The 10,780-nt window shown below is 44.9% G+C and overlaps 1 protein-coding gene across 2 annotated transcripts in view; it reads left to right on the plus strand.

Annotated features, from left to right (window-relative positions):
- Usp4 (ubiquitin specific peptidase 4) overlaps positions 1 to 10,780 on the plus strand; it is a 43,507-nt gene that overhangs the window by 9,081 nt on the left and 23,646 nt on the right. The window contains 7 exon segments of one of the 2 annotated variants that reach the window (NM_001135012.3): positions 1,213 to 1,343; positions 3,532 to 3,658; positions 4,603 to 4,748; positions 4,874 to 4,935; positions 7,667 to 7,807; positions 8,644 to 8,761; positions 9,760 to 9,933. In NM_001135012.3, the coding sequence (NP_001128484.1) occupies positions 1,213 to 1,343; positions 3,532 to 3,658; positions 4,603 to 4,748; positions 4,874 to 4,935; positions 7,667 to 7,807; positions 8,644 to 8,761; positions 9,760 to 9,933 (899 nt within the window). 2 annotated transcript variants of the gene reach the window in all.

Below are 10,780 nucleotides of genomic sequence, written 5' to 3' on the forward strand. Positions count from 1 at the left end.
CAGCCCCCCCAGTCCAAGTTTTTAATTAGCCATTTTATGTTCATTGTAGAGCCTAGAAGCATTTATAAAATGTAAATTAAGTTTTCTTACTAGAAAAGCAATGGGCAAACACCTTTAATCCCAGCATGCCTGAAGAAGAGACAAGGGGACCTCTTAAGCTCGAGGTCAGCCTGGTCTACTGAGCAAGTTCCAGGACAGCCAGGGCTACACAGAAGCCCTGTCTCAAAAAACAAAGCCAAACAAACACCTATTCTTGCTGAACTCAAGTTCATGGATTTGGCAGCAAGTACCTTTACCTGCTGAGCCATTTCCCCAGTCCATTTTCTCCCCTTGTTGCCACTGTCTCCTTCCTGTCATCTCAGCACTTGAGGAAGTGGAGGGAGGAAGACAGAGATTAAAGGTCATTTTTGGCTGTGTAGAAATCAAGGTCTCGTGGTACTGCATGTGACTCTCCTAAAAACAGACAACAAAAATTAGAAGTGGGCTAGTAGGGTGGGCGTTCTGGGAGGAGTTGGGGAAGGGCAAAGAATATGGCTAAAATATAGCTTGATAAATTTTATTTTAGAATTACTCCCCCTCCCCACCCGAAAGATTCTCACTATGTAGCCTTGGTTGTCTTGGAGCTTCTACATAGACCAGGCTGACCCCAAATTCACAAAAATCCACCTGCCTCTGCCTCCTAAGTACTTAGATTAAAGGGGTGCACCACCATGTCCACCTTCAATAAATTTGACTTCAAAAGAATAACAAACAGAGGTCTTTTCCTCTCCATCTTCCTCCTTATTCTTTTTGAGATGGAGTCTGGTTGTGTTGTCCAAGCTGACTTTAAACTTTCCTCAGCCTCCTGGGTGTAAGGAGGAACCACAGACTCCAGCTCACTTTCTTTCTAATTGTAGAAGATATACACGTTCCTTAGTAGAACAGGACTCAGGATCGAGCGGGCAGGTCTGCTTTGTATGGCCAGGGAGGGGCAGTGCTGTACTTGTTCCTGTTGTATCTTTTCTTTTCTTTTCTTTTCTTTTCTTTTTTTTTCCGGAGCTGGGGACCGAACCCAGGGCCTTGCGCTTGCTAGGCAAGCGCTCTACCACTGAGCTAAATCCCCAACCCCTGTTGAATCTTTTCTTATGAAAAATATGCAAGAATCTTGTTTCAATAAAACAAAAAACTTCTGAGGAAAAGAAAAATGAGATATGTATTAATTTCCTTTTTCAGATCCTGAGAGTCAGACCTTGAAGGAACACTTAATCGATGAGCTGGACTATGTGTTGGTTCCAACTGAAGCCTGGAATAAATTGCTAAATTGGTATGGCTGTGTGGAAGGCCAGCAGCCTATTGTCAGAAAAGTGAGTTCACAAGTTGTTCTATCTGCTAGGTGTGTGTATGTAAGTTCTCCTTGGGTACACCAACTTCTCTTTATTTCCTGGAAGAATGACTGTAGTTAAGTGGTTGAAAATAAGGAGTTGAAACTTAGTTTTGTTTTGTTTTTGAGACAGGGTTTTTCTGTGTATTCCTTACTATTCTGGAACTTTCTATGTAGAACAGACTATTCTCAAACTCAGAGAAACCCGTGCCTCTTGTCTCCAAGTACTAAGATTAAAGATGTCCCACTATGTCAGAACTGAGACCTTGTTTATGTTTCCTGAGACAGGATATCTAGTAGCCTAGGCTGGTCTTGTACTGATCATCTGTGGCTTCTTGAGTGCTGGAATTCTGACCCGAGAGACTATTTCTAGTTCTCTCTAGGAAATGAAATGTTTATGAGTAACTCAGGATGTTCCTAAGTAAGCTCCAAATACAAGAGCTGCCTGGTAGTTTGGGATGTCCATCTTGGAAGCCCAGTACTTCGGTTGGGCTGTGTGGACAGAAACTAATGCGTTGCACCATTCCCTTTTTCCCAGGACTGGGAGTGATCCTAGGGCCACATATATGCTAAGTGTTCTAGCACTGAACTGTATCTCCAGCCCTCTTTTTTCTTTGAGATGGTATCTTAACCAGGCTAAATTTGAACTCACTTATAGTTTAGGGCTAGAACTGTCGCAGTTGAGCCTTTTCTTTTTTTTTTTTTTTTTTTTTTTGGTTCTTTTTTTCGGAGCTGGGGACCGAACCCAGGGCCTTGCGCTTCCTAGGCAAGCGCTCTACCACTGAGCTAAATCCCCAACCCCACAGTTGAGCCTTTTCATTGAGGCTTCTGGATGTTGAGATAACTAGTGTGAGCCACCATGCTTACCTAACAACTTTATTCTAAAGCCATTTCCCCTCTGTTCATGAGACTGATTGTTCTGCTGAGTACAAAAGGAGGGGTTTATATGCATAGAAGAATTTTCAAGTTCCCACACTGTAGACACACTCTCTGAGAAACCCAGCCTAGTGCCTTTGGTGGACAGAACTCATGAGATCACTGCCTTGTCTCTCAGTTACTAGCTTTTCTTACTAGAAAGGAATCATAAAAGCCCATTCATGCCTGCTAATACATAGACAAGACATAATTTTTCATGTTCCTTGAGTGTATGCTCTCCTTATAGGACAGAGTGTCATCCCTGTGTCTCCCTCCCACCTTCCCTGCCCCATTTCTTGTTTTGTTTGTATTTCAAGACAGAGTTTCTCTGTATAGTCCTGACTGTCCTGGAGTTCAATGTATAAACCAGGCTGGCCTCAAACTCAGGATCCTCCTGCCCTGCCTCCTGAGTGCTGGGACTAAAGGTCGGGGCACCACTGTCTGATAAGAGCTGCATTCTTAAGGAGTCTTTATTTCAAATCAGAGCCACCACCACTACCAACTTACTCCTCCCTTTCTAAAAACTGTTTCATGTAGTCTAGGATGGCTTCAGACTTACTGTGTAGCTCAGGCTGACCTTGAACTCTTTATCCCTCTGCCTCAATATCCCTTGAGTGAAATTAGTCTTGTGTTGCCATGCAAGGCTTCAGAACTTTTTTTTCCAGTTTGAAACCTGTGGGAGTGTTAGGGAACAAACGTCACAGGCATACAGCCTTCTTCAGAGGTCTACAGATGCTGTCAGTGTAGTCATGTAAGCATTCTGCTGAGGTCTGACAGACTCTACAAGGACCAGAACAAGAGTTTTCTGTTCAATGCTGACCTTGCTGACCTTCTGAGATCTGCCTTACAGGACCTGGTGATATCCACACAGATCTCTTTCTGATTCCCTAAGATAGACTTGATTCTTCATTATAGCAGAAAAAATTGTAACTCCTGAGATATATACTAATGAATTAAGTCTATGTTTTATAAAAATAAATAAAAATTAGTTCTTCATAGATCAAATGTGGGGGTGCATTTTCTTTAATTCTAGCTCTCCCAAGAGGCAGAGTTCTTTGATTTCAAGACCAGCTTAGTCTACATAGTGAGTTCCAAGCCAGTATACACAATGAATCATTGTCTCAAAAACAAACAATTCCTGACAAAAGATTTTCCTGAGAGGCCTTAGCCTTCTGTGGCTGAGCCATGTCGCCTCCCGGACTGCCCAGGTGTCCACCATGGCTCCGTCACCCCCCCTAACCCTCCTTTGCTTACAGGTTGTGGAGCATGGCCTGTTTGTCAAGCACTGCAAAGTGGAAGTGTATTTGCTGGAGTTGAAGCTCTGTGAGAACAGTGACCCCACCAATGTGCTAAGTTGCCATTTTAGCAAAGCAGATACCATTGGTAAGCAACTGGCAGGGTTCTGGGTGTCTGGTGAAAGAAAGTAGGGTATTGTAGTTGATGAGAGGGAAGCTCTGTTGGTCTTTTAACTTTTTTTTAAAAGATGTATTTATTTTATTCATATAAGTACACTGTTGCTGTCTTCAGACACACCAGAAGAGGGAATCAGATCCCATTACAGATGGTCGTGAGCCACCATGTGGTTGCTGGGATTTGAACTCAGGACCTCTGGAAGAGCAGCCAGTGCTCTTAACCACTGAGCCATCTCCCCAGCCTGGTCTCTTAACTCTTGTTACTCAACTGTGGCTGTCAGTCCTGATTTGGAAGTCTTCCTAAGGGAATTTTTATGAAGAACCAGACCTGGGAACTGTGTTCTAGAGAACAGGACTTGGGCAAGCAAAATGGCCAGCAAAGTAGCGCAAGCAGACTTGAACTGAGTGCATAGCCATGCATAGCCCTGTGCTCCTGATTCTCCTGTCTCCACCCCCTAAGTGCCTGCTTTATATACATTCTAGTAGCCTTGTTGGCGCCCTTCACCTCAGCTTCCTGAGTGCTGGTGTTACAAACAGAAGCCGCTGCACCGCTGTTGTGCATGAGCCCTGGGTTATCAGAAGCATAGTGAACTGCTGCTTACAGGGAGGCCTGGGAAGTACAGACAAGTTAAGGTCTTTGAACATGTCTGTTCTAGACCTTCCATGAGCATTGGTAAAGGCAGGGTGAAGATTGGTCTGCCTCAGCTGTTTCTTGTCTGTGAGATTCAAGACACAAGCCTCACTGTTCTGCAGTTCACACTGTAGACCAGGCTGGTCTCAGACTCAGAGATCCGCCTGCCTCTGCCTCCTGTGTGCTGGGATTAAAGGCCTGTGCCACCACTGCCCGGCTTGCCTTGGTTATCTTTAACTTTATTTCTGGAGACAATCCTAACTGATGTTTTTTCCTGTTTTTAGCAACTATTGAGAAGGAGATGAGGAAGCTCTTCAACATCCCTGCAGAGCGTGAAACACGACTTTGGAACAAATACATGAGCAACACCTATGAGCAGTTGAGCAAGCTAGACAACACTATCCAGGATGCTGGGCTGTACCAGGGTCAGGTAGGAGGGCCCAAGCCATGCCCAGACAGGCAGCTCTGACTGTGTGTCAAGAAGTCTTCTGGCAGTAAGCATGTCAGAAGTAGGGTGTGTTGCACTGTGCTCATCTGGTTTCCCCTTTCACTCAGGTGCTAGTAATTGAGCCCCAAAATGAAGACGGCACATGGCCCAGGCAGACCCTGCAATCAAAGTAAGTGAATCTTCTCCCTTGTGTACCTGGTTCACAAGTACAGAGAAAGGGGAAGAGGGTTGTTCTGAATTAGATGGGAATCAGTGTCTCATCCCAATTGCATAGTGTTTGAAGCACCAACCTTAGCAGCTTCCTTTACGTTCATGTCGGAGACATCGAGGAAGAAAAGGGGTTGGATCTGATATTGCCGCTTTGCCAAAGTGGCTTTTGTTTGTTTGTTAAGCTCTGTTATTTTTCTGCTTGTAGTTTAGAGGCTTTGAAAAAGAGAGGGGAGGGTTAGGGTGAGGCCTTGTACGACTTCAGGGTGATCCTTGATCCTACTCAGCTCTCCCGTGGCCTCTTCGGATTACTGCTCAGCTACTGGAGATATTCCTGTGACTTGTGGAACTGTGCACCCTTAGAAGATTGCAGTAGGAAGTGATGGCTTTTCTCTAGGACATAGTGCAGGGAAATATAAGTATTTCCTGACCTGATGACAAACAGATCCAGCTGTTGTGGCACACGTGTGCGTTGTAGGTAGAAGGAGGGCGAGCTCAAGGCCATCTTCAGGTACACAGTTAATTTTAGGCTAGCCTGGTCTTCTATAGAAGTCCACATCTGCAAAACAAACAAAAGCAAACTTGTGCTGGCCGGGTGATGGCTCCGGGGTTAAGATGCCTTCAGTCTCAGCGCTCAGCTGTGTAGGGTGAGTGTGGTAGCCTGCCGTAATCCTAGTCACAGAGCACAGGAGATGGAGGCAGGGAGTCTCTGAGCTGTCCAGCCAGTCTAGCAGAAATGGTCTCACTCTGCATTCAGTGAGAGAGCTGCCTTGGTATAGGGTGAAGAGCAGTGAGGGAAGACACTAACATGAACCTCAGCTTCCACATGTATGTATGCACACATACACGGTTCCCACATCCATGCATGGGCAAAACAAAAGTTTAATAAAAACCACACTGTTGCACAAATGTTGGTCTCCTTATCACAGAACTTACGACTGCTTTGCAGGTGTGATTGACTATGTTGAAACCAGGAGACCCTTCAGGTGGGCCCTTCGTAGTTACAAGGCTCCCTGGGGGGAGGGGGTGCTGGAGAGTCATTGTGGGTGTGAAATCGGAAACACAGGCAAAGCAGTGAAATGTGAGGAAAGCGGAGCCAAGACGGGGACCAGCACTGCTACAGGAATCTAGGGACTCGACTGAGGACTGTAACTGGGGACATCTTGACTTGAACTCAGAACTTCTTTATATTTTTTCTTTAATGTGTGGGTGTTTTGCTTGTATGTCTGTCTGTCTGAGCATTGCGTGTGTGCTTAGTGCCTGTGTATACTAGAAAAGGGTACTGGATTCCCTGGACTGGAGTACAGGTGTAAACGTATGGATGCTGAGAACCTGAGTCCTCTGCAAAAGCAACAAGTGTTCTTGGTCCTGTGAGCCTTCTCTCCAACCCCTCCTTCAGACTTTTGCATCAGTAATTTATGGTAATTCCTTTGTGTTGTCTTGAAGCCCCTGAGTAAGTAGGACCTTGTGACCACAGCAGTAGGGAAACAAATAGTAAAGTACAGACTGGACTGCTCCCTTCCTAACCAGATGTGCACAAAACACAGACAGTAACCCCAAACTGCGAACATCACCTATGACGTCAGAAAACACAGGCATTTACATTATGATTCATAACAGTAGCAAAATTACAGCTATGAAGTACAGTGAAAATAATTTTATGGTTGGGGATCTGTACAACCTGAGAAACTATGCTACAGAGTGTCAGCATTGGGAATGTCGAGGACCACTGCTCTAGGGAACACATTGGGTGGTTGGCTTGTAGCCTGTGAGGTGGTAACTCAGGGAGGGCAGAGGCAGGTTGGCTGTCCTGGCCTTGGACCTCTGTCTTCTTGGCTTTCCTTCTCCCTGTCTGCCCCACACTCTGAAACCTAAGAATTTTTACTATGGGAGACAGCTTTTGGAAAAGTTGCAGTGCCCCCTTGAGACTCCATGAAGGCTAGAGTCTCTTGGGAGAGGAATCAAGAGTGAACATGGAGTAGAATTCCTCAGGCCGGTGCAGTGTCAGATACTGTGGTGCATGAGGATACAGCCATAAAGTAAACAGGTTGTTGGGTCAGGAAAGATCGATAAGAAAAGCACTTGTGCCCTCTGATTTATAAGCAGTATAGACAAAATTGAGGGAGAGAATTATCAAGCTCTAGGATTTAGAATGGGAAGGATTTAACCTGCTGAGCCATCACACGGGATACACACACACACACACACACACACACACACACAGAGTGAATGAATGAATGAATGAATGAATGAATGAATATGTGTGTTTATGTGTGTAAATGTAGACACATACTTGCCAAAGTATGCTTGTGGAGTCAGAGGTTGACTTCAAATGTCAGTCCTTGCCGTCCACCTAGATGGGGATCTCTCTCTTGTTTGCTGCTGCCTAGTCCAACCCAAGTGACCAGAGCCTGGCCCACAAACTTCAGAAGGTCTCTCCTTTCTACTTCATAGCTCCTGCTAAGTGTGAAGGCAGTGCTTTTGCAGTTTAAGGACCTGAGAATGGAGAATGTTTCTTCCCTCTTCCTCGTCTTTCTATGTAGACCAGATTGACCTCAAGCCTTCTGAGTTCTGGGGATTCAAGCATGAGCCTCGTATAAACTTAGGAATGTTTATTGAGAAGACCTAAAGCAATGAATGGGGCCTGTACTTTTAAAAAAGTCAGTGGTATTGTTTTTGCTTCCCTCTTCCAGATCAAGCACTGCACCTAGCAGAAATTTTACTACCTCTTCAAAACCATCCGCAAGTCCCTATTCCTCAATGTCTGCCTCTCTCATTGCAAATGGTGATAGCACTAACAGCTCTGGGATGCACAACTCCGGTGTCAGCAGGGGGTAAGAACAGGCCTTTAACTGCTCCTTCCTCTGCGCGCTTTCTCAGGAGTACCTGGGCAGCTCGTCTGTGCCTGAGATCAAGCTTGTGGGGTTAGAGTTGCCCATGAGAGCATGCCGCAGCGGCAAGAGCATGCTGCACGTGGCGAGAGCATGCTGCATGTGGCTTCCTTCTCACTCCATTTCCTAACTGTTCCTGCCTCCTCGCTCTGACTCTGGTCACTTGTCCTTTTGCTGTCTGGTGTTTTTTCCAGTCTAAGCCATTGATAATCTTGAGGGCAGAGTAGCTGGTGTAGGGAGATCACAACTTTGTGAAGGGATGGGCTGGTCAGATGGCAGCTGTAAGGGGACAGTTCTCAGTTCTGGTAGAACCCTGTTTCTCCTCTTAGTAGCTGTGTTTCTTTCTTCATGAATATTAGGAGTGTCTGCCTCGAGGCATAGACGAGATGGAAGAGAGTGAGCAGAGAAAGAATAGACGAACACTCAGGTCCAGTCAAGGGTATTGTGGCCTTGTGGATGGTGGCACACATCAGCTCTTGACCTTGGTACCTAAAATATTCTTTCCTGTTATCACCTGATAGTTAGCCTAGAATGATATCAAATCAGTCGCCAAAGTCTAAAAGGAGAAAATTCAAATAGCATTTCTCTCTTTAAGGCTATACTTATATCTGCTGACGTGTCAGGTAAAGGTAGAGGACCAGAAATGGTAGGGGTCATGTACATTATGAGATGAGACAACCAGCCACAAACTCTAGATGCTGACGCAGAGCTCGGCAAGCCTCCCTGAGGGAACATGTGCAGCACTTGGTTTTATCGCTGATGTGCATTGTGTCTTTCAGTGGAGCTGGCTTCTCTGCCTCGTATAATTGCCAGGAGCCCCCATCACCTCATATCCAGCCTGGCCTCTGTGGACTCGGAAACCTGGGAAACACCTGTTTTATGAATTCTGCTTTGCAGGTAGACGGGAGAGTTGCTAACGAAATAAAACTGTGGTTGGAGTTCATTAATTGAAAAATTAGTCTTGGGGTCCCCCCACCCCACTTCACCTCCCTTTAGTGTTTCAGAAGTCTCTGCCAGGGTGTCTCCTACTGGCTAGTTCAGAACAGCATCATCTGTGTTTGTGGTCCTAGAACATCTGTTGTTTGCTTAGTTGGTTGATATTTTTTGAGACACAGACTCTTGCTTTCTCTTCAAAAGGCAAGAAAGGGGGTTGGGGATTTAGCTCAGTGGTAGAGCACTTGCCGAAAAAAATAAAAAAAAAGGGGGGGGGGCGAGAAAGACTCAGGGGTGATAGAGGTCTTGCCTTTCTCAAGCATGTCAGGCATTCTCAGTGGATTCAATTCCCAGTACTAGTGCTACAAAACCAAACAAAAACCAGTGTTAACATGGTACTTCCTGACTAAAATCTCAGGATGGGAGTTAGGAAGATCTTAAGTTCAAGGATCATGGTCTAGGCTACAGAGGGAGATCTTACCGTAGAAATCTCTTTATTCATTCATCAGGTATTTATTGGGTAGATACTATGTAATAACATCATGATAGACATGGCTGCAAGGAGTTAAGAGTCCAGCTCCAAAATTACGAGGTCATCGTCTCTAAAAATATCCTCGCTTTTGAAGTTCAGGGTTTCCTAAGAGCACTCTCAATTTTGGTAAGTTGCTAGAAGGATTTAGGATTTACTTAAAGCTATCATACTTAATTCATGATAAGGAAAGGATACAGATAAGGTTAGTCAAAAGAAAGTGCAAATCGAGTGTCCAGGAGGTTCCAAATGCAGAACTCTAGGACGGTTATATATATCTGCAATCCCAGGGTTGGACAGCTGTGGTAAGAGGGTGGCCAAGAGTTTGAAACCAGCCTAGTTTATAAGTGTGCCAGACAAAAGAACTTGGTTTGTATTTCTTGTTTTCATGCTGTCTGGAAGGGTTGCAAACTCTGGTTCTGTTCTGTTTCAGTGCCTGAGCAACACTGGTCCACTGACTGAGTACTTTCTCAAAGATGAGTATGAGGCCGAGATCAACAGAGACAACCCTCTGGGGATGAAAGGGGAGATTGCAGAGGCCTATGCAGAGCTCATCAAGCAGATGTGGTCTGGAAGGGACACCCACGTAGCACCACGGATGTTCAAAGTAGGTTGAGAAGTCTTTCTGAAAAGAAAAGATTGTTTTACATTTATGTTTGTGTGTGTGCACACTCATGTGCAGTCACTCATATTTGTTTTAGAGGGGAGTGGCTTCATATTGTACTAAGGCATCCCTTTGCTTGCATTTTGGCCTAAGGTGAAGGTAGACTGAGGGGCCAGCAAGATGGCTCAGTGGGTAAAGGCAAGCCTACTGGCCCGAGCGCAGTCCCCAGAACCCATGTTAAGGCGGAATGAAATAATCTACAGTTATTCTCTGACCTCTTGTCTTGTTCTGTACAGTGGCACTCAGAACTCAGACTGTTTTGTTTTATTTTGTTGGTTTTTTTTTTTTAAAAGGTCTAATTTAAGACTTAGGTTGATGTCTTCCGACCTTCCTATTCCTTTCAGTGCTGGGGAACTTGATTTTTCTGGGGGGAGGGGTGATTTTTGCTTTGTTTTGCTTTGGGTTTTTGTTGTTGTTGTTGTTTTGGTGGTGTAGGAGTTTTTTTGGTTGTTTTTGTTTTTTTGTGTGTAGCACTGACTACATAGGACTCACTATGTAGCCCACTCTCTAGACCAGGCTGGCCTCAGACTCAGACAGACTCAGCTGCCTTTGCCTCCCAAGTACTGGAATCAAAGGTATGTGCTAGCACTACATGGCCCCTATGTTTTAAACTAGAGTGATGTGAGTGTTGTCCCTGTGTCCCTGTGCTCTCAGTCAGGACCTCAGAAGGTAGGGATAGACTCACACCACTCTCAGAAGGTGATGTGAAAAGCAATTCTTGTTTTTTTTTTTGTTTTGTTTTGTTTTTTTTTTTTTTTTTTTGGTTTTTTTTTTTTTTTTTTTTTTTTTT

The sequence above is a fragment of the Rattus norvegicus genome, chromosome 8 (assembly GCF_021556685.1).
Source record: "Rattus norvegicus strain SHRSP/BbbUtx chromosome 8, alternate assembly SHRSP_T2T, whole genome shotgun sequence".
In the NCBI taxonomy this organism is placed as follows: domain Eukaryota; kingdom Metazoa; phylum Chordata; class Mammalia; order Rodentia; family Muridae; genus Rattus; species Rattus norvegicus.